At 43.0% G+C, this 23943-nt stretch overlaps 1 protein-coding gene across 1 annotated transcript in view; it reads left to right on the top strand.

Annotated features, from left to right (window-relative positions):
• The window catches only part of LOC145357984 (arf-GAP with SH3 domain, ANK repeat and PH domain-containing protein 2-like), a 98153-nt gene that overhangs the window by 29493 nt on the left and 44717 nt on the right, over window positions 1–23943 (top strand). Inside the window, exons 3-7 of the mRNA XM_080211633.1 lie at window positions 5587–5732; window positions 10305–10379; window positions 14225–14274; window positions 21871–22000; window positions 23851–23936. Of these exons, the coding sequence (XP_080067759.1) occupies window positions 5587–5732; window positions 10305–10379; window positions 14225–14274; window positions 21871–22000; window positions 23851–23936 (487 nt within the window). The remainder of the gene's footprint in view (window positions 1–5586; window positions 5733–10304; window positions 10380–14224; window positions 14275–21870; window positions 22001–23850; window positions 23937–23943) is intronic.

The following is a 23943-nucleotide window of genomic DNA, read 5'->3' as shown; positions in this document are numbered from 1 at the left end:
GGGTGCGAGTGGTGAGAAGGATGTAAAGAGGTTTTGGGAAATTTTATCTAAGTCTGTGAGTGGGCAAATATATAGTAAAGGGACTGTTGTATGGATAGCTATGAAGTTATCCACTTCACCAGGAAAAACAGAATTTAAATAATGGAAGATTGGGACATGTTGATGTGTCCTTGTACACCTGTCATTGAAAGCAAGCATGCGGGTACTGCAAGCAGTTAGAAAGGCAGTTGATATGTTGTCCTTCACTGCAAGAAGGCTTGACTACAGGAAGGATAATGATTTACTGTAGCTGTTCAGGGCCTTGATGAGGTCACACCTGGAGTATTGTGTACAGATTTGATCTCCTTACCTAAGAAATTATATGTTTGTGATAGAGAGTGTTCAGCGGAGGTTCACTAGCCGGATTCCTGGGATGACAAGATTATCATACGAGGAGAGATTGGGTTGACTGTTCACTGGAGTTTAGCTAAAATGTGAGGGGAGCTCGTTGAAATGTATAAAATTTTGATGGGGTTGGACAGACTGGATTCAGGGATGATATTTCCCCTGGCTGGGAGATCTAGAACAAGGGGTCACACTCTCAGGATATGAGGGTAAGCCATTTATGACTGCGATGAAGAGAAGTATCTTCCCTCAGAGGGTGGTGAACCAGTGGAATTCTCTAGTACAGAAGGCTGTGGAGGCCAAGTGATTGAATATATTTAAGAAGGAAATAGTTTTCTAGACACTAAACGTGTAAGGGGAGAAAGTGAAAGTATGGTTTTGAGATAAGGGATCAGCCACGATCATATTGAACAACAGAGCCTGCTTGAAAGGCTGAATAGCCTCTTCCTGCTCCTATTTTAAGTGTGAACTGAGCCAAATGTGTTAATTTTTTTGTGATGGTATGACTGACTGAACCTGTACAGTGCATTATCCTGACAAACAGGGATTGGAAAAGGAAGAATGGAAATTTTTGCATGGTGGTTAATCGCCCGTGAAAGAGTTTCTTTTATGAAAACCTTTGCAAAGAAAGTGGAGAGTAAATAAAAACTTGTGTTCGATTTATTTTTATCCCCACTGATTTGCCATTTATTAAGCAAGGCAGACAGTTAACCGTCCTAATATATGAAATGTATTTGAAGGATAATCTCAGTGAATTTTGACCCAGCTAGAATTTCTTCCCCTGTGCACGTTCATCTTGTGACACTACCTCTAAGGCTTGAGCAGAGCATTGTTTGAAGATACTTTTTCTTTATCTTTTAACATTCCCACCCTCCCCTCCCCCACCAAACCCCTTCCTGCATACTGTGTTGTTGCTGGCTGTGGCACTCCGATCTCTAAGTCAGATGATTGATTGACCCACTGCAGAGACCTGAGCACCTCATCTAGGCTGTGACATTCTCAGTGTAATACCGAGGGAGCTCTGCGCTATTGATGGTGTTGTCTTTCAGATAAGATATTAAGCCACCACGTCTCTGTTTTCTCAGGTGGGTGAAAGAGGTCCCGCGGCACTGTTTGAAAAGGAATAGGGAGTTCTCTCTGGTGTCCTGCCAATATTTATTCCTCAACCAACGTCACTTAAAAAAAACTGATGTCCTGATTGTTATCACACTGCTGTTTGTAGAACCTTTCAATGTGCGAATTGTCTGTGGCATTTCCCACACTGTCTGATTGTGACAATTCTTTTTAAATACGTCACTGACCGTAAATCACACTGCAGCATTCTGAGGTATTGAGAAATGGTCTACAAATCCAAGATCTTGAATGGCCGCAAAAGTCAGAGAGCCATTGAGGTTTATGAGCGCAGGAGGAGGCCATTGGTTCTGTTTATCCCATCAATTTTCCCAGAACTCTGAATTTTTCTCAGCTACGCTATTTAATCCCCGCTTTCTGGTGATGGATGCTATCACCTCTTCCTTCGAATGTGAAGATGAAAACCCAAATGAGTTGTTTTTCTTCTGGGGGGAAACAGTAATTGCTAGCTGACTGTAAAATATTGAGGAAAGAGGACAAAATAAGGAGCAGAAATCATCACTAAATGGTTGGGTAGAAAAGAGCAAATGAAAATCTTGTAACTCTTCAGCCAGTGAAAATATTATTCCCTCCAAGGATTGGATGTTTGGCATCTCACTGTTCAGATTTGACTGCTCTGAGGGATTAGTCACATTTCTTGCTGGCTAAGGGTCTTTTTTTTTAAATCCAATTCAATCAAATCAAGTCCAATTCAGAGTATCATCAAGTTGAGACATTCCTGATCCAAGGTGACAAGACAGGGCTCTCACCTCCTGTCTTGGGCTTGATCTACATGATCCAAGCTGATTGGAGTAGGCATAGCTTCTCCTCCAAGGTTTGATCTCATTTGCATCTTAGCCAAAAGGCCGAGATGCTGCCTTTAAAAATTGCTTCAAGTGAAGCTAAAATGTAACCTAAAGACTTCAACCAAGCACAGCGTGTCGATCCTACACTTGATCTTAGCCAAAAGGCCGAGAAGCTGGCTAAGGGTCTTTTGGGCATCTGAGGTGAAGTAAAGGGAAAGTAAGATGTCTTCCTCTCGGTAGCAAATGATGGGCTCCTAAGGCCAGCTTGATTTTTTAGAAGAGATCCCTGTGAAATTGCAGAAAAGTTTTATGGGGCAGGGAAGGCCAGTTTGAATGTGAGCTGGACGAGGAAACTAGTCTCTGGGACATTTACAATGCATTTTAATGCTGTTGTGTCTTTTGAGTTTACTTCGGTATATGCAAATTAATGGGACCATAGATTGAAATATTGTAACTGATGGGGAAGTCCTGAGCAAAGAGGTATAACATTAAAATTAAATTTGGTGCCTTTAGGCCTGACCTCAGGAAGCACTTGCGTACAAAAGATGATGGAAACTGGGAAGGCTCATCTCCCAAAAAAAGCAAGGCTTGGAGTCAATTTAGGGGCAGGTGGTAGTGTCACTGGACAAGTAACCCAGAAACCCAGGATAATTCTCTGGGGACCCAAGTTCGAACCCCACCACAGCAGATGGTAAAATTTGAAATCAATAAAAATCTGAAATTAAACGATCTAGTGATGACCATGAAACCATTTTTGATTGTTGTAAAAGGAAATCTGCCATCTTTACCTCGTTTGACCTGCATGTGACTCCAAACCCACAGAAATGTAATTGGCTCTTATGGCCAATAAACCCTGGCCCAGCCAGCGATGCCCACATCCTGTAAATGCATTAAAACAAAATATTTCTATAGTTTTCAAACTGAAACATTAAAGTACAAAAGCAAAGTTACGATGAACACTTATAAAACATTGGTTCAGTCTCAGCTGTGTTATTGTATCCAACTTTGAGCCATTAGACTTTAGGAAGGATGTGAAGAAGTTGGAGAGGGTGCAGAAAAGGCTCCTGAGAATGGTTCCAGGGATATGAGACATCTTTTGTGTGTAGGTAGATTGGTGAAGCTGGGTTGTTCTTCTTACAGAAGAGGAGGTTGAGAAGTGATTTGATAGAGATGTTCCCAACCATGAGGCCAAGACAGAGTAAGTGGGAAGAAACTGATCCCATTGATGGGAGAATTCAGAATCAGAGGACTCTGACTAAGGTAGTAATTGCATCACAAGTGGATCTTTTCTTGTGGTGAGTAGTTAGGATTTGGAATGCACTGCCTGTGAGTGAGGTGGGGGCAGATTCAATTGTGACTCCTTAGAGGGAAATGGATAAACTTTCGGCATGGTAGCACGGTGGTTAGGACTGTTGCTTCACAACTCCAGGGACCTGGGTTCGATTCCTGGCTTGGGTCACCGTCTGTGTGGAGTTTGCACGTTCTCCTCGTTTCTGCATGGGTTTCCCCCAGGTGCTCCGGTTTCCTCCCACAGTCCAAAGATGTGCGGGATGGGTTGATTGGCCATGCTAAAATTGTCCCTTAGTGTCCTGAGATGCGTAGGTTAGACAAATTAGCAGGTAAAATATGCAGGGATATGGGGCTAGGGCCTGGATGGGATTGTGGTTGGTGCACACTCGATGGACCGAATGGCGTCTTTCTGCACTGTCGGGTTCTAAGATTCTGAAGAGAAGAAGGATTTCAGGGCTGTGGGGAAAGGGGGCAGGGAGTGGGACTGGCAGAATTGTTCTTGCAAAGTGCTGGCATGGATACAATAGCTGAGTGGCCTTCTTCAGAGCTGTAACTATTCAGTGATCCTATGTTCCTGTAAAATTGTTGGTCTAATTGAATAGAACAGGAATGAGGGGACGAATGACCTCTTCCTATTTTTCTTGTGGATCTGCCCAGGCCAGTGATGATGATGGCCTGATTAAATTTGGGCCTTCAAGGGATTTGTTGTGACTAATTGCGGCAAACATCAGATTGGGTGGGTCTGCAGTCTTGAGAGTTGATGCCATTAGCCCATAGTTTGGCCTAATATAAACAACAATGTTCTACCATCTTGCATATATGGGGCACATGCTTTAGAAATGACTTAAACCATTCATGAAATGGATTCCTTGATGTTGCTATCATTATTTTGCAGCTAAATGTTACTGATAATTGGATTTTTTTTTTGCTGGCTTTGATTGGCCGGAGCAATGGGATATTACCTCCTCCAATTGTTCCATCAGTTCTTTTGCATTCACTCAAAGCACCAGCGTAGGAAAGGTAAAACTCTGAATTCCCATCCTAATCAAAGGACAACGTTTCCTTGGAAGTGCATTGGAATATCCACCTAGGTTATGAACTCCAGTATCTGGAGTGGGTGTTTATTCCATAACCTTCTGACTCCAAGGTGAGGTTGCTGCCACATAATACATTTTTGAGTAACTTCAGTCATATGTTGAACAGGTTGAGAGTATTGTGTTAGAATTTGAGAGCTGTTGGTATTGTTGAGCTTAACATTTACTATGAATTAAAGTTTTTTGGAGTTTATTATTTAAATTAAAATGTTTGAGTTTTGGTGGAACTCTTTCTTGATCCAGTTTGTAAGTGGATGGCATGGTGGCACAGTGGTTAGTATTGCTGCCTCACGCTGCCAGGGACTCAGATTCAATCCTGGCCTCGGGTCACTGTCTGTGTGGAGTTTGCACATTCTCCCTGTGTCTGCATGGGTTTCCTCCGGGTGCTCTGGTTTCCTCCCACTGTCCAAAGATGTGAGGGTTAGGTTGTTTAGCCACGATCAATTGCCCCTTGGTGTCAGGGAACTAGCAGGGCAAATACGTGGAGTTATGGGAATAGGGCCTGGATGGGATTGTGATCGATGCAGACCTGATGGGCTGAATGGCCTCCTCCTGTAGGGATTCTATGATTAACTAGACTCCTTGATTGACTTGATCACTTCCTTTTCTCTCCCAGCCTGAGAATTTATCTTCAGTATGTGCTAAGACAACTGATACCATCCAGGCTAGATACGATGATGCCACATTTAGCCTGTACACTCCTGGGTTAGTGGGGAGAATGACTGACTTTGTTCTCCCTATTCTCATAGCTGGGGGAGAGAGAGCACACTTGGAGACGTCCTGAAACTGAGTGTTGGTGTACTATTCGACCATGAAGGTTAGCACAGTGAGGCTGGCAATCCTGTGAAATCCAATTTCTAATGAGATGTCTCCATTTTCTTTTCTCTCGTTTCGGTGTCCAGCACATGTGGAGAATAAAGAGCAGTACATTGAAGTTCTGGAGAGCTTTGGGAACCACCACCTATCTCAGAACAAGAACGAGCTGTCCATGGGTTTCCTGAACCTCGGAGTGTTCACTCGTGAAGTAACCGCACTCTTTAAAAACCTGGTAAGTTTGCCCAGTTGCCATTGCCAGTGAGGTGAGTTTGAATGCAGTTAGCATCAGGTTTTCAATAGGTGAAGAGAGAGTAAGCTATCAAGAGGATTTGAAGAGCTGTGAGGTATAGGCCAGTTAAGTAGTAGGAAAAGGAGGTGGTAGAGGAGTGTGACGCATGAAATTATTCTTTTGTAGGAAGAATAGAAAAACAGAATACTCTCTCTGAAAGGTGTTGGGAGATTCCTTGTATACAAATTTAACTTAAAAGTTAACATGAAGATATAGCAAGTCATTAGGAAGTAGTGCAAGTGGGTTGAATTACAAGAGTAAGGACAACTTGCTGTAATTATACAGGGCTCTGGTGAGTTAACAATAGTGTACTTGTGTACAGTTTTGGTCGCTGCCCAAGGGAGGATATATTTTCCTTAAGTAGGGCTTAATACGTTTCATTAGATTGATTTCTGCTATGAGAGGCTCTTCTGTGTGAGGGAGAATGAATAAAATGGTCCATACTCTTGAATTTAGAAAATTGGGTGGTGATCTCCTTCGATGCTGAGAGGCTGTGTCCTAGTTAGGCAGTCTAGAACTAAGGGTCATAATCTCAAGCTTAGATGTACATTCAAGACTAAGATCAATAGATTTTTTGGTACTAAAGGAATCAAATGAGATGGGGGCAGGACTGATTTTGAAATACAGGCACGATCATCTTAAATGGCAGAAAAGTCTAGATGGGCCGTATAGACTACAGGTTCTACCAATTTCTTATGTTGTTCTAAAGTCTCTGGAACATTGAATTTAGCATTTGTGATGATATTTAAACATTGGGTGGCATGATGGCACAGTGGTTAGCACTACTGCTTAACAGCACCAGGAACCCAGGTTCAATTCCGACCTCGGGTGACTGTCTGCATGCTCTCCTCATGTCTGTATGGGTTTCCTCTGGATGCCCCAATTTCCTCTTACACTCCAAAGATGTATGGGTAAGTTTTGAATGATCATGCTAAATTGTCCCTTCGTGCCAGGGGGATTAGCAGGGTTAGTCCGTGGAGTTACTGGGATAGGGCTTGGGTGGGATTGTTGTCGGTGCAGTTGTGATGGGCCAACAGCCCCCTTCTGCATTGTAGGGCTTCTATGATTTTAAGATCATACTTTCAACCACACGATAGGAATTTGAGAATCAGTATCTTGTGAATTTATGAATCTAAATACTCATTCTAAACAGTTATTCTCTCCACCACCAAGGCCACCTACTTCCACCTTTATAGTATAGGCTCTCTCTGCCCCTGGCTATCTGCTGAAACCCTCAAGTGTGCCTTTGTTATTTCTAGATCTGATTATTCCATTGTTTTACTGGCCTGCTTCCCACTTTGCATCCTCAGGAAACTCAAGCTCATTCAAGACGCTACTGCCAGTATCTTAACCCACACCCATAATACTACATCCCTTTGCGCCTCTGCCCTATGTCCAAGTAGCATTTGAGTGAATGTTGTGTATTTGCCATTTAGTTGTATATGTGATTTACCTCCGAGCAATGTTCCAGGTTTACAACAGGCTTATTTACAGTGCATTAAAATATCTTTTCAATAATTCTACAACAGATTTGTTTACAATGCATATCACCCCAATCACAAGATTTCTACATACATGTTCATCACTCTGGTTTCTCGAGTCTTTCTGGAAGCTTCTGTTTACCTTAGCTGTCAGGGTCGATACCCAGGCCTAAATATTTAAACACAGTGAAGTTAGATTAGTCAACAGAGTAATATAGTCAAACACAGTTTAATTAAACCATTGAACACTATAGTGACCTCCCTATTCTTCCCACCAAGTTGCATTGCCTTGCACCTGTAGATATAACCTTCTTGCTAAATAATTGGAAAAAGATTTTCCCTTGTGTGTTTTGTGTGTGCGTTTTTCTAAAGATCAATCTTGGCATTTCCTGTCTGAGTAAATAGTTTCTCCTTTATGTTTAAAACCCATTGTTCCTGGTGCCATCTTACTGAATCTTGTCCAGTCTCAATCTTCAATAGTGAAAAGTTACCATTAGTTCAACCACTGCTGTTTAAAGTTTATAGGCTGCATTTTACTGCCTGATCCATCCAGTTGGGGTACAGAGTAGACATTGCAATTCACCTGTTCGGCAAAATAAAAAAGTATATATTCTTAAAACAATAATGTCCTTCAAGTTAGGATAAAGAACGTGAGTCTTGTTTTCCACATTTACAAAGAGATGTATTGTTTAAAACATGGGTCATAGTTGTTATAGCAACTAGTTTATATTTCTCTCTCATTGGCATGGCTCCCTGCTAATGTCAAGACTGTGGCTTCTTCACAACATTTTTTTAGAACCCATATTTGTCCTTGTTATTGGGGCTTTTAATGACTCAGTAATGAAAGAACTTACACTTGTGAAGCATCTTGCCCCATCTTGGCAAGTTCCGAAGCACCAATGGAATAATTCTGAAGTGTGGTCACTGTTGTAATGCAGGAAACATGCAACTGTAATTGCGCATAGCAAGGTCTCATAAGCAAGAATGTGAACATGAGTAGATTATCTGTTTTTTGCAATGATGTAGGTTGAAGGATAAGAACTAATAAAACAAAACTGCATTCATTATAGTTTTAAAATGACTTCTATTGTCAGCTTACCAACTCTTGTCTCTCAGACCTGCTCATTTAGTCTTTGTCAAACTGGTTGCTTAATTGTAATATGTGATACATCACTTATTGTGGTTATGGGATGTTCTGTAACTTGCTGTACTTGAGCTCATACTTCATTATAATCGAGAGAGAACCACAATGGAAGCTATTTTGTAACTCTTCATTCCTCTCTTCCCCTTTTTGGATAACTGACTACGTTTGGCTGAGGAGAGGAGAAAGTCTGCTGAAATCTTGCTGAAAACAGGTTCACTTTACAGTGCTTGACCTTGAGCTGGACATTTGACCTTGTAACCTCTCCATCACCAAGACTATCCAATTCTAGCTGTGTAATATTACCCACCTCTGCACTTTTGATGGTCCGTCTGTTGCTCGGAAACCTCACCCAAGCTTATGCTACCTCCTGATTTGACTCTTCTAGTCGCTGCTTTCTTGGCTGGTCTCTCACCTTGCATCCTCCAGTTTATCCAAAACCCTGACGTGCACCCAGCCCTGTTCCCCATCAGTCTCTGCTCGCTAACCTACAGTGGCTTGCAGTCCAGCAACACTAAAAAAATTCTCACCCTTCTTTCCAATCCTGCCATGACCTTGCTTGAACGCCTCCAGGCCGACACTGTCCACAATCTCTCCACTCCCTCTGGCCCTGGAATCTTGCAAACCCCAGACTTTCATTGCCCTGTCATTCACAATTGTTTCCTCAGCTGCCAAGGTGTTAAATTCTGAAATTCCCTCCTTAGATCTTTCTGCATCACTACCTTCCCCATCTCATTTAAGATGCTCCTCGATCTATACCGTTGATCAAGTTGATGGTTATCTGCCCTATCATCTTGTTCTGCTGCTTGTGGTCAAATTTTGTTGATGCCCTTGTGAGGAGCCTTGAGAGTCCGAATGACAGGCTGGTTAGGATAATTGGCCATGCTAAATTCTCCCTCAGTGTATCTGAACAGGCGCCGGAGTGTGGCGACTAGGGGATTTTCACAGTAACTTCATTGCAGTGTTAATGTAAGCCTACTTGTGACATAAATAAACTCTTTATATAAAAAAAGAGGGTTATACTGTATTAAAGGCGTCAGATGCGGTAGTGGATTTGGCAGTGATGTTCTATTGTGTAGGCTTGTACAGGAATAGCTGTTCGCATAAAGTGTTAACATTCGTGCAGCCAGCAACATTTGATGTCTTCAAGTATGATGTGGCCTTGCATTTAATTTGGGTTTAATTACATGGAAACAATTTTCTGTGAAATTTGGCGATTTCTTCTTTCACGTAACTGGTGAAACTCATTATAGGAAATTCATCTGGTTGGAATGTCTCAGAAATGTAAACACTTCCAGAATGGTCTGTGGCAATTCTGTCCCAGTCTGCATACTCAACAGGGCTTGACACAGACATGGTTAGAGGCAATCTTGAATAAAAATTCAACTTCAGTTGTTGTTGACGCTCACCATTTATGTGAGGGCTTGGATTTGATTTATTCCAGTACAGTACTGAGGGAGTGCTGTCATGTCAGAGGTGCTGGCTTTTGGGTGAAGCCTGCCTGGCCTAGCAGATGGAAAAGATCTCTCAGCACCATTTTTGAAAAATGGGGAGTTTTCACTGGTGTCTGTATGGCCAATATCATTAAGTTAATTAAATTAAAATAATACTGTTCAGTATTAAATTGGTATTTGGGACGGGGGTAGGGGGCTTTCAATACACAAATTGGCTGCTATGTTTCCTACATACTGTGACTACACTTCAAAAGTACTTCACTGACTAATGTCTCGGACGCACTGAGATCATGACTGATAGCACCAGTATTCAGGCAGATCTTTTACAAACCTCTCCTTTTGGTTCCAATCAGGCTGTGAATCCCTTTGCTGTTTGAAAATGTTTGTTTGATTCGCATGAAGGATTGTCACGGTGTTTTTTTTGAAAAATTGCTTACAGACTCAAAACATGAGCAACATCCTCTCGTTTCCATTGGACAGTCTGCTAAAAGGCGATTTGAAGGAAGGAAAAGGGGTGAGTTTACTTCGCTTTTCATCTATCTTTTGAACAATTGTAATCTTAATATCTCTGTTTAGACTCAGGTGTGTAACTGAGCATGTGCGGGAGAACGTTGACTGTGCTTTTGGAAGACTTGCCTTTGGATCTCACTCATGTTGGATGATCTCTGGTGATTTTCTATGGCGCGACTATGATGTGGTTTACAGGAAAGCTACACTGTTCAGTCCCTTTCCTCTACTTGTTGGGGAAAGCTGTGTGGAATTGAGATCGGGGGGGGAAAAAGAAGAAAGTTTTCCACTGAGATGGAGTTTACAATTAATATATTTGTGTTTACTGGCTTGACATGATGTGAAATGTCATTAAGCTTCACTCTGTATGTCAAGTTGACCAAATGATGTGCAACAGGGAATGTCCAACGCATAGCCCATGGCAATCTGTGATGTGGAGATGCCGGCGTTGGACTGGGGTAAACACAGTAAGAGGTCTCACAACACCAAGTTAAAGTCCAACAGGTTTATTTGGTAGCATGAGCTTTCGGAGCACTGTCCCTTGAAGGGTGGCAGCAATATTGATGTTGTGAGACTCCTTACCACGGTAATCTGGGCCTTGAAGCCTAAGACAACTGTCTAAGGTTGTTAACATGGCAAGATTAATCTGGAGTCTCTCGGAAGATTAATCTCTGGGTTGCCCCTCCCTTCAAACCCAAGAGAACTTCAGGGGGCAATAAATATTTACTTTCCATTTTCTCTGGCAGCTTTTGTTTATTAGTTATAAAAAGTTTGGAGATGGAATAGAATAGAATCCCTACAGTGCAGGGAGATGTGGGAGGAGAGGAGAAAAGAATGTTTGGATGAGAGTCAGGAATCATCAACCAGGCTTTCCAATTAGCTGTGGGGAGGCAAAGCGTGTCGATCAACCAATATGGAAGGAGGGATTGGTGGTTACGTGCTGATATATGTCCAGCTTAGAGTTGGTGCCCCCACTACATGCACTGTGTGTGGGTTTAAATTTTTATGGGCCCAGGGTGGGTGTTTAGAGTGAATCAATTTTTTAACATAGTCTTATTGGTTGGTCAATCATTTATTAGTGAATTATTTAATGGAATTCACTTCAATCTCCTGCCTTCTGTAACCTCAGGATTTCAGAACTCATATGGGGCCTCTTGCAAGATTCTGTGGTTGTAACCTGCACTACGTCACAAAGGCTTGACCAAGTTTGATTCTAATGAAGTGATGGATAGAGGGTTAATCTATTCTGAGGGTTGGTTTGGCTCAGTTGGCTGGACAGCTGGTTCGTGATGCAAAGTTATGCCAACAATGAGGATTCAATTTAAGTTTATTTATTAGTGTCACAAGTAGGCTTACCTTAACACCACAGTGAAGTTATGTAAAAATCCCCAAGGCGCCACATTCCTGTGCTTGTTCAGGGACGCTGAGGGTGAATTTAGCATGGCCAATGCACCTAAACAGTACATCTTTCGGAGTGTGGGAGGAAACCGGAGCACCCGGAGGAAACCCACACAGACACGGGGAGAACTTGCAGACTCCACACAAACAGTGACCCAAGTCAGAAATCAAACCCGGCTCCTTGGCGCTGTGAGGCAGCAGTGCTAGCCACTGTGCCACTGTACTGGCTGAGGTTATTCTTGAAGGGCCTGCCTTCTCAACTTTGCCTCTGGCCTAAAGTCTGGTGAATCCTCAGGTTAAATCATCACCAGGAAGCTGATGGTCATCTGGGACTATGGAGTGACTTTACCGTACCTCTATTTCTATTGAACGGCTAACATGCAGAATCTGCTACTGCATTCATTTAATTCATTTTCTGGATCTTGGAGTTTCTGGGCCAGCATTTGTTGTCCATCCCCAACTGCCATTTTGGAGGGCATTTGAGAGTCAACCATAATGCTGTTGACCTGGAGTCATATGTAGGTCAGTCCAGGTAAGGATAGCAGATTTCCTTCCCTAAAGGGCAGTAGTGAACCAGATGGGTTTTCACAGCAATAATTCACGATCATCTCATGATTTTTATTGAATTCAAATTTCATCATCTGCCATGGTGGGATTAGAACTTGGGTCCCCAGATCTTTGCTCTGGTTCTCTGGATTACTAGCCTAGTAATCATACCACTATGCCACTGCCTCCCATTCAATCTTGAATGATGAGCCCAAATATATTGCAACCTGCTGGTAGTCTTGGCTAACACATGTGACACAGGCAAGAGGTGTGGGTGTGTAAGTGGGTGAGTTTGTTGCATTTAGAGCCCCTTTTATGTTCACTCTGGCAACAATCGGAGTGAATCTGCACCAGAATTGGCAGTGACAGAGGGTGGGGCAAGGCACAGGTGGGAATGCTGCCAGCCTTTGGGTGGCATCTGGACTCTGTCTTGTGGAGTCACTCCAAGTGCTGATGTGAATGTTATTCATACTCTGGGTTTCCTTGAAACATGGCACCCCGCCCCCTCCCCCATTTAGAATCAAATGACGTGAATAAGGCTTTGTGCTCGGGCAGAGTTCTGAAATGAGATTGTCGCCTTTTGAGTTGAGTCACAGCCTGAGATTGAACAGTGTCTGTAATTTAGTGGAAGGTTTGGCACTCACTCTTCCCAGATCTGACAGCTGTGTGTGTGCTAGCTCTGATATCATTAGAAACTGGCTGTTCAAATGGAAGTTCAGCAGAAGACACCACTGAGACATGGAACACAATTTCCTCACACTTTCCATTCTTCTTAGTGTCAAATTGATGCTTTCTCTGTCCAGTGAAATGTGGCCAAATGCTCCATTTATTTTCCACACCATGTACCTTAACCCCATAGCCTGTTATGGATACCTCATAACAGCAGTAGTATGATATTTTGTACACAAGCAATGCTGTTAACTTGTCTGGTGAGTATGGCTGGCTATTTACTGCTGAAGTGCAAGGCAGTTGATGTTATAAATTTGTAATCGCAAAGGCAATGGACCAAGTGCTGATAGATTAGAGTAGTTGAAGGTCACGTGTTTCTCAGTGTGTCGGTGCAGACTTGACAGACCAAAGGACCTCTTCTGCACTGTATAATATTATGATTCTAGGAGAGACTGTCTCATCTCAAATTTGCTTTGGAGTTCTTTCAGCTGATGAGAAAGAGGGAGACATTTAGCCTTGAATTCTCCTGTCCTGCCTGCCAGGGGAATTGTAGCGGGGGCGGACCAATGCAAAGTTCCATAATCCTTGAATGGGATATCTGGTTTTGAGATGAGCACAGCCGGAGTATCCCATCCTTAGTCTCCTGTACAATTAAAGCCCTTTTAGTCAGTTTGGATTGAATTGGAGCCAAAGGAACAACACACTGGCTGGTTATATGTCAAACTGTCCAGCACAAATGGAGGCCATTCAGCCCATTGTGTCTCTGATCTTGATCTGACTTAGAACTGCTGCAAATAATGTTAATAATATCTGCTTGCTTTCTGCGAAAAAGCTGCTGAGATAAAATGGACTAAGAAGTGATTGTGCTCATTAGGAGAAGAGGATTAAACAATGTAGTCAAGAAGGTGGTGATATTAAGATTGCTACTAATGATGCATTTATTCTGAAATTCTAAACTTCTTGTGTCATTGCATTGTTTAAATGTGGTGTTTTCAGGAGCTGAGCTTCAACACACGGTCCCTGTTGAGTTATCTGGTACATCCACTGGCTAATATTATTGAATCCTGACCTGTGTGCTATGTATCTGTGCAAGAGTGAGCTCCTTATCATTTCTATAGTTCAGCTATTCTAATAGTCACTAACTCTGGGTGACAATCCCCAGTGTGCCAGGTAGATGTTGGCTTTGCCACCAGTCTAGTGGTGAGACAAATTAAACTGGTCTTTATTCTGTACCTACAGGACCCAAAGAAACTCATTGAAAAAGCCTGGAAAGACTATGAAGCCAAAGTGTAAGTATTAGCTCCAGAGAAACAATTATTGATGAGAAGGTTCATTCTTTGGATGCTGTTCTTCATATAAAAATAAATACTTTTTTAATATAGTCTTTGAGATGTCCGATGGTCATGAGAAAGCGCTTTATAGCCAATTAATTACTTTTTTGAAGGGTTGTTGTAATGTGGCAGCTGATTTATGTTTGGCAAACTTCCACAACTGTTATGTGCTAATGACCACAGATGTGTAGGTTTGGTGGATTTGCCGTGCTAAATTGCCCCTCAGTGTTTTGAGTTATGCAGAATAGGGAGATTAGTGAGGTAAATATGAGGTTGCAGGGATCAGGTCTGGGTGAGAAGCTTTATCAGAGAGTTGGTGTGGGCTTGATGGATCGAATGACCTTCTTCTGACTGCAGAGATTCTATGAGACAATTTGTTTATTATCCGAATGGCTATTGTTTTAGACAGATTATTGCCTGAATGGCTACAGATTGAGGGGAATGTGCTCGTACACCAGTTACTGAAAGTGAGCAGGCGGTGAAGAAGGCAAAAGGTATGTTGGCCTTCATAGCGAGAGAATTTGAGTACAGGAACAGGGATGTCTTGCTGCCATTATACAGAACCTTGGTGAAAACACACCTGAAATATTGTGTGCAGTTTTAGTCTCCTTATCTGCTATGGAGGGAGTGCAGCAAAGGTTTACCAGACTGATTCCAAGGATAGTAGGATTGACATGGAAGGAAAGATTGAGTTGGTTTGGTTTACATTCACTGGAATTTAGAAAAATATGGGGATATTTCATAGAAGCTCGTAAAATTCTAACGGAACTAGCTAGAGTAGATGCAGGAAGGATATTCCCGAAGGTGGGGGTGTCCAGTAAGGGTAGACCATTTAGGACTGCGATGAGGAGAATTTTCTTCACCCGGAGAAGACTGGTGAGACTGTGGAATTCTTTAGCACAGAAAGCAGTAGAGACCAAAACATTGTGGGTGGAATTTTCCCCCAAAAATTCTATGTGTCACAAAAGCCTGAAAACCGGGAAGTTTCACTCTGGGTTTTTCACGCAATTTTCCAATGCTCTTGTAGGGAGTTTCACGCTGGTGGGGGTGGAGAGTGGGGTGCAGAGCCTAAGCTCCAGGTTTCAGACTGAAACTCTCCGGTTTTCAGCCCTTTGTGACTCTTAGTATATTTTTTGGAAAATTCTGTGTACAAGTCTGCACAATATATGGGAGATCTATCAACTCCCACCCCTATGGACATCACTGTTCTGATGCTCCACCCTGCCAGCCCCATTGCGTAGTTCCCCTCATCATCTCTCTCTCTCTCATTCCCCCCCCACCGCAAACATACCAGGTCTGACTCTTCCCTGCCCTTTTGGCACTACCTGGTGCCCACAGGGCAAAGCCAGGGTGCCAAGCTGGCATTACCCAAGGGGCATTGCCCCTCTCTGCCCCCAACCTCCCAGCAGGCGTCAGTGGTGTCTGGTCCCACCGATGACACCATCACGCCTGGTCCCTGTTCCTGGAGCTCGCTAAACATATTTAAATAGATTTATTAATATTAAAATCACACTTGCACCCCTCCCCCAGACTGAAATTTCCCACTCCACTATGCTATTCGACCAGCATTCCGGGGTGGGAAAAGGATGCTCTGTATGTTTTCAAGAAGGAGTTAGATAAAGCCCTTGAAGTTAAGGGGATCAAAGGATATGGGAAGAAGGCAGGAATTGTGTTGGATGACCATAATGAATGGTGGAGCAGGCTAGAAGGGTTGAATGGCCTGCTATTCTGTTTCAATGTTCTTTGTGATGTTGATTGAGTGATAAGTTTTGGCCAAGATACTGGGGATAACTCCCCTGTTCTTCCTTCTTTGAAATGGTGCCGTGAGATCTTTCACCTCCACCCAGTTAAGTAGATGGGACCCCCATTTGATGTTTCATCTGAAAGACAGCACTTCCGACCAGTGCAGTGCTCCCTCAGTACTGCACTGGAATGTAACCCTTGTCAGCTGAATGCCCTGCAGTGGGACTTGAATCTGGAATCTTGTGATCCAGAGGCAAGTGCTCCTACCAACTGAACCACAGCTGACACACTGCGACATTGACCCAACTAATGAGGCCTTGCTTTGTGATTAGTTTCCATGTTGCTTTTCAAAGTGGACGGATTTAACCGGGTCTGTTGTCCAACATTTCTCCATCAATTAATTCTATCCAAAAGCAAAATGATTTCATTGGTCTTCACCTTGCATTAAATTACTATATGTGGAGCCACAGGGTGGGATTTTCTGGCCTCGAGTGCCCTGAAACCGGAAAGTCCCGTCTGAGGTCAACGGACCTTTCCATAGTGCGCCCCTCACCCGCTCTGGTACGTGGAATGAAAAAATTTGCCCCAAAGAGTCTCAGATTCGGTCCAACATATTTGCACTTGCTCTTTGAAAAATTCCTCCCTTTTTCTCCATAATTCACTATTGGGTCTACTTCCACTACATTTTCAGGAAGTGCATTCTTGATCGTAATAACTCACTGCATTTAAAAAAAAAATCTCCTCCTCCTTCTATGTAGCTCTTTTACCCATTGCCTTCAATCTGTGATTATCGAACCTTCAGTTAGTAGAAGAAATTTCTCCCTAAATTATTCTATCAAAACTCTTCATGATTTTGAATACCCTTATTAAATCTTACTTCAAATCTTTTCTGTTCTGGAGAGAACTATATCGGCTTCTCCAATCTTGCCACATAACTGAAGTCCCTCATTCCTGCAGCATATTAGGTGGAATTTTTTTGCCCCAGAATCATGGTGGGCGAGGCTCGTAAAGTGGCATTCTCCTTTGGCCTCGGGCATGATTTTACGAGCCTTGGGTGGGTGAGTCGGTAAAATTCTGGCAATTGAATTTGATGATTAGCCACGATCAAAGTGAATGGCAGAGCAGATTCAAAGGGCCAAATGGCCTACTCCTGCTTCTAGTTTCTATGTTCTGGTAAACATTCTTTGCACCCGTTTCAAAGATCAGTTGCTTATAAGTAATTAGTGTGAACTGCCTTTAGACATTTGAGAGATGTGAGGAGGTGTTGGATAAATGATGCTCTAAGTTGACCTGAAGACCAGGTCTTGCTCTAGGGTGAGTCTGGAATTGTTGCTTTTTATGTTCCAATATTTGCTTCTAGAATCATAGAATTCCTATAATGCAGAAGGACGCCACTCGGCCCATCGAGTCTGCACTGACCACAATCCCAACCAGACCATACTCCCGTAACTCAGCATATTTAACCTGCTAATCCCCCTGACACTAGAGGCCAATCAACCTAACCTGCACGTCTTTGGACTGTGGGAGGAAACCAGAGCACCCGGAGGAAGCCCAAGCCAACACAAGGAGAATGTGCAAACTCCATACAGACAGTGACCCGAGGCTGGAATTGAACCCGGGTCCTTGGTCCTTTGAGGTAGCAGTGCTAACCACTGTGCTACTGTGCCACCCCAATAAAAATTTTGATTGGAATCATCTATATCCATCTTCAGTTGTGGAATAAAAACTGTTGGTATTCGGTTGACAGTTTTAAAAATCTCGTGAAAGCTTGAATTCGAAACCGGATAACCGGCAACTTTACCCAGCAAGCACCTGGGACTGGTGTGTGTAAGAGTTTCCTGTGCCCTTTGACCCAACATTCCCAAATTGATGTGACTCTATTTCCTGTTGAGGAAGGTTAGTTACTGTTCATCCGGGATGAAACTTTCCCTCGTCTTCTCGAAGTTTTCCTTTGGGAATAATTGTTGCTTCCTGACATTGACTTTTCTTTTCCATTGTAAAGTTACTTCTGACTCAAACTTCTGTCCAGACAGTTAGTCTCATGCTCCCTTTCCTATGTTAAAACTCATCTAATACCGAAAATTGATGTTTGATGATGTGTTTGTTTTTTTTGAGGAGGGAGAATTAAGATGGTTAGAGTGGCTTGACTTTTTTTTTTGTTGTTTTCTAGTTTCCCCGCATGCTATTTAAGAAATATTTGGTGAACTGAGAAATGGGAAGTGGTTGTGAAATTTAGTCTTGTCCTGAAGTGGAAAATAATACTTCTGTTTTTTTTAAGGAATGTTATAACAAAAGTTCCTGACATCTCAATTATTTGACAATTCCTTCAGTCACTACTTAACGTTTCTTCAAGATAAAGGCAAACTACTGCGGAAGTTAGCACTGCTGCCTCACAGTTTGCACAGTGACCCGAGGCTGGAATTGAACCCAGGTCCTTCCAGGACCTGGGTTCAATTCCAGCCTCGGGTCGCTGTGCAAACTCCACACAGACGTTCTCCCCATGTCTGCATGGGTTTCCTCAGGGTGCTCTGGTTTCCTTCCACAGTCCAAAGATGTGTGGGTTAGGTTGATTGGCTCTGCTAAATTCCCTCATAGTGTTGGGGGGGGTGAGGGTGGTGGTGGTGGTTAGAGCCTGGGTGGGATTGCTTTCTGTGCAGGCTCAGTGGGCCAAATGGCCTCATTCAGCGCAGTAGGGAATCCTAGATTCAGTGCTGGAATCTGAAATAAAAGCAGAAAATGCTGGAAAATCTCAGCAGGTCTGACAGCATCTGTGGGGAGAGAATAGAGCCAACGTTTCGAGTTGGGGTGATCCTTCATCAAAGCCAATGTTTCTTTTTTTGTGTCTGTGTGGTGACAGCACAGCAAAAAGATTAACCTGTATGGAATATAAAGTGAAATGATGATGAGTGGGGGGGAGAGAGAGGGTAAATAAACGTAATGAACTTGGATTTATCTCACCTTTCACAACCTCGGGGTATCCCAAATCATTTTATAGTCAATGAAGTAATTTCTTTTGAATGATAAACACTGTTTTAACATAGAAACCTGGCAGTTAGTTTGTGCACAGCAAGATTCCACGGGTAGCAGTCTGATAAGGACCAGGTAACCTGTTTTATCATTGTGATATTGGTTGGCACAGCAGAGTACTCCCTGCTCTTTTAATTAGCACTGTGATATATGTAGGTCTGGGGTTTGGGGTGCGTACTGCCCCTTTAAAAGTGTGGGTCATGTGATCCTGGGGGTTAGCTCCTCCCGGTGTGAAACTCGATTAAGCATTCTTGGACTTGACTGTGGGACAGTGCACACCTGTAATAAAGAATTTCCCAGTGTTTAAGTTTGAGGCAACCTTGTGATGGTTCTTGCACAGTACTTTGCTATGTATATATATGTAAATATATGTATGTATATATGTATGTATGTATGTATTTATGACAAGCACCTTTGAATCTTTCATGTCTACTTGAGAGGTTGGATGGGGCCTTGATTTAATGTCTCATTCACAATACTGCATGTCTGCTGACTGTGCAGCCCTCCCTTTGGCATGTGAGCTTAACTCGTGTTCTCAAATCTGTGGAGTAGGAGTTTGAACCCACAACATTTTGACTGGGGTTAGATAGCCTCACTGTTAAGGAGGGGATGTCCATGTGTCAATCCACCTTAACTCAGTCTTATCTATTACAAGTCTAGCATTAAAGACCATCCAGTCTTGCCTTACTCTCTTGACACTCAACATAGCTGAACTCATTGTATATAAAAAGAGTTAGCAGATTCTGAGGGAAAAGGATCAAACAATGAAACTTTTTTAAAACTTTGCCCTTTTCTGAGGTGTGGTTACATTAATGAGAATTTCTCTCCTGTACCTCGATCCATGTTGGCTACTGTGCCAGGCAGGCATAGACAGTGAAAGTTTGCAGCTTACTTGAACTGCTCTCTGTTTGCCACTGACATTTCTCAGTTGCATGCTATGTTTGTATTTGTAGTGCAGAACTTTCACACTATTTCCATTCTAATGTTCCCAGCTTATGTTTTGAGTAATAGGTAACATCACACAGGATGGATTATTTGAATATGGCTGGGATACTTGAACTAATCTGAGTCGCTGCTCTAGATATAATCAGTCTCAGAGTCCATTCTGTCAGCGACCTTGTACTTCCTGATTTACATTAGCTTTTAGTTTGGCAAGCCTAATTTAAAAAAAACTTTCTTGTTCAAATCGCAACATTGCCTTGTCTTGCCTCCTTCTATCCTATGACCTTCCAGAACATCTGCTGTCTTCCAACTCTGGCCATTGTGCATTGTCTGCTTCTTTTGCCACATTCAATCTGTCCTGGCCCGACGCTCTGGAATTCCCACCCAGAGTTTCTCCCCTTCCTCCTCTTTAAGAACGTTCTTAAGGCCTACCTCATTCGAGCAAGTTTTCAGTCAATTTAAAATCTCCTGTGGCACAATGTCAAATTTTGTCCAATTATTCTCCTCTGAAGCTGCTTGAGATTAAAGGTGCAACACAAATGCAGGTTATTGTATTTCCTCCTTGTGTATGTAGTCCATTAATGCAACTGTTTGTATAGTTTGGTTTTAAAACTGCCAAGTGGGAAGTTCAGCTATTTACAGGTGAGGAGGAAGCAGCTGGAAGAATGGCAGCCTGGTTTCTACTTCCCCAAACCCATGGGAGGGCTTCAGGAACCCTTCAGTAAATTGAAAGAAAGCGGTCACCTGTTTATGTACATCCAGACTGGCAAAGATATTTTAAACCCATTTCGAGAGGTCAATTTCAGAACCATCTGAGTGTGCCATCCACATTTGTACTGTTGCTTCCCTGAGTTACATTCTGAAGATCAGGTCTCCATTTACTAGTCTAACCTCCAAATGTGCTATGGGGAGAGTGGGACAATACAATGCCAATATTTTTAAAAATTACACCATGGATTGAATTTACTAGCCATTCCATCCAACAATTTAATGCTCCACATGAACCACCCACTTTAACCCGATTGGCATATCCGTTAATATTTTCCATTGTGTGTTTACATAACTTTCCCTTAAATGTATTTATGCTATTTGCCTCAGTTGCTGTAAGTGGCAGCAAATTTGAACCCCTCTCTGCGTAAAATAGGCTTCTCCTGAATTCTTTTGGATTTATGTCGCTAACTCCTCACTTTGAATATGAAACTGTCTTCCCTTTCAAATCCTTATCAGGTCACGTCTCAGTCTTCTCTATTCCAGGTTTAAAAAAAAGAGCCTAACCCTGTTCAGATATTTAGAACCTCTCTATTCAGATGAATTGGATTATGATCTTGGTGTGTCTACACCATGTCAGGAAATCCCCATGTGTGTCAGCTGTTGAGGGCCCTCGCTATGGAAAAGCACCTCAGAATTATTAGGGAAAGACCTGCTCGTGCTGCGATGACTGTACACTTGGAACAGGCCACATCAGCCACTCTGTGGGAGGGATTTTACAGCCTCGCTCATCCCAAAACAGTAAAATCCCACCCAAGGTCAACAGATCTTTCCATGATCCGATTCCTGTGGCGGGTGGGACAGTAAAATTTCAGCCAACGTATGAAGATCTGGTGAGGTCTTCTGGACTCTCCGACAGCGATGCCCGGCCACAGGTTCCCCAGCGACAGAGGGTCCGAATGTTACAAACCCCATTGACGACAGCGAGGTCAGAAGATCCCGCCACTGACCAATGGCAACCTGCCTCCGCCACCACCAATCATGTTGCAGTGGGAAGGGGCGTGTCCCATCCTTCGAATGCAGTTAGCCAAGCGCCATTTTTTGTTGTTTGCATCTTTTCTTTCTGCTTTTCAGCAATAAGATAGAAAAAGAGAAGAAAGACCGTGCCAAACAATTTGGATTGAATCGGTCGGAAATCAGTCCCGCAGAGATTGCAGATGATCTGGAGAAAGAGCGAAAGGTGTTCCAGCTCCAGATGTGTGAGGTGAGCTACGACATGATTTTTTTAAAAAAAAATCTACCTATGGTTAGGCCTCAGATTTGTGACACAGTTGCTTCCTAAAAACCACATGGTAATCTGAAACATCGTAAGTTGGAACCAATTTTCTCATCGGCGCGATGGTATAAACAGGGGATTGGTTGCTCATCAAGGCCTGAAATCACACTTGTGGCGCTCTGTAGTATAAAACACTTTCAACTCCTGTCCCTGTCAAGGCACGGAGCTGACTGTTGATGCCTACACACCTTAGCTCAGGCTCCTCAGTCAGTGTGTGACCTTAATGAGGCCTACAATGTGGACTTCTTAGAATATGAGCTCCCAGATTAAGGCAGTAATGGCTTGTCCAAACAGGGAGCCCTGTGTGTATGTATATAGTGTGGAATGTCAGGGTTACTTGCACTCCAGGTTTACACTCTGTACGAGGAAGTACCTGAGTGTTGTTTACTGTGTAAATAAATCTAAATTTGGTGAAGGGACACCAGCCTTGGAGGAGCTATTTCAGCATGAAGGATATAATGAAACCATTCAATCACTGTCTGTCGCCTGTTTAACCTTGAATGTCTGTGAGAGAGAGCACATTAAATTCAAGATAAGCATATAAATGCATTTAAATCAACAGCTGTCAACAGATCTATTTGAAAAGAGATTTTTCTTTAAGTTTTTTTTGCTCTCATTACATGGGATGTAATTTAATGTCCTTCCTCGTGGCAAGTTTGATGCCGGGAGAGGGGAGGGCATTTAATTGGGTGGCAGGCAGGTGGGACCCGGCCAACTTCCTGCCCCAATTAGGTCTGGGGTGGAGGGGAGGCCCTTCCTGCCAGAATTCCTGCCCTACCACCAGTAGAAGCCCTTAATGTGGTAATTAATACCCATAGGGCCTCAACCCACCACTGGTATTCACCTAGTAGCAGGCGACCTAAAAAGCAAACCATGTTAGGGTTGTTCATGGAGATATGGCGGGGGTGTTGGGGTGGGGGTCCCTCCACAGTCACGGACCTCAGGTGGGTGCATTACTGGCAGCAGTCATCGCCTCCCAGATGGTGCTGCCTTGCAATAGACATGTCCTTGATTTACCATCACTAAAAAATTCATCTAACTGATTTTCCTACATGACAACAGCGACCTTACTTCAAGTTGGGCTGCACAATGGCATGTTGGTTAGCATTGCTGCCTCACAGCGCCAGGGACGCAGGTTCAATTCCGGCCTTAGGCCACTGTCTGTGTGGCGTTTGCACATTCTCCCCATGTCTGCTTGGATTTCCTCTGGTTGCTCTAGTTTCCTCCCACACTCCAAAGATGTGCAGATTAGGTGGGTTGGATATGTTAAATTGTCCTGATTAGCAGGATAAACATGTGGAGTTACAGGAGTAGGGCCTGGGTGGGATGGGCCAAATGGTGTCCTTCTGTACTATAGGGATTCTATGAAGTATTTCATTGTCTTTGAGATGTACTTGGGTTTTGAAAGGTGCTATATAAATGCAAGTCTTTTCTTTGTGGTACCTGTGAGCACAGAACGACTGCTCTGTTTTGCAATGAAGCAGTCCCACACTGTAATGCAACTCATTGACCGTGAAGTGCTTAGACCTTCTTACTCTGAGACATTGATAAGCTTTAGTAATGGCAAGTTCCTTTTCCTTTCTTTACCTATTAATTTCAAGGACCAAATCACCTCCAGTCTTCCCATTTTGCCATTATTATCACTCGCAGCCTTCCCTATTGATGATGGTTTCATGTTGGAGCTCTGCAGAGAATCCCCATTTCATATTCCAATTGGGGAAGTGTGGGGGTGGGGTGGAGAAGTTTCTCAATGTGACTGGTTGCACTTTGTTTTGCAGTATCTTCTGAAGGTGAACGAGATAAAGATTCGAGAGGGCCCTGACCTCCTCCAGAGCCTCATCAAATACTTCCACGCTCAACAAAAGTGAGTT

This window comes from Carcharhinus amblyrhynchos, chromosome 24 (genome assembly GCF_965287045.1).
Source record: "Carcharhinus amblyrhynchos chromosome 24, sCarAmb.v2.hapA, whole genome shotgun sequence".
NCBI lineage: Eukaryota > Metazoa > Chordata > Chondrichthyes > Carcharhiniformes > Carcharhinidae > Carcharhinus > Carcharhinus amblyrhynchos.
The sequence above is the reverse complement of the archived record's forward strand: the minus strand, read 5'-3'. Positions and strand labels throughout refer to the sequence as shown.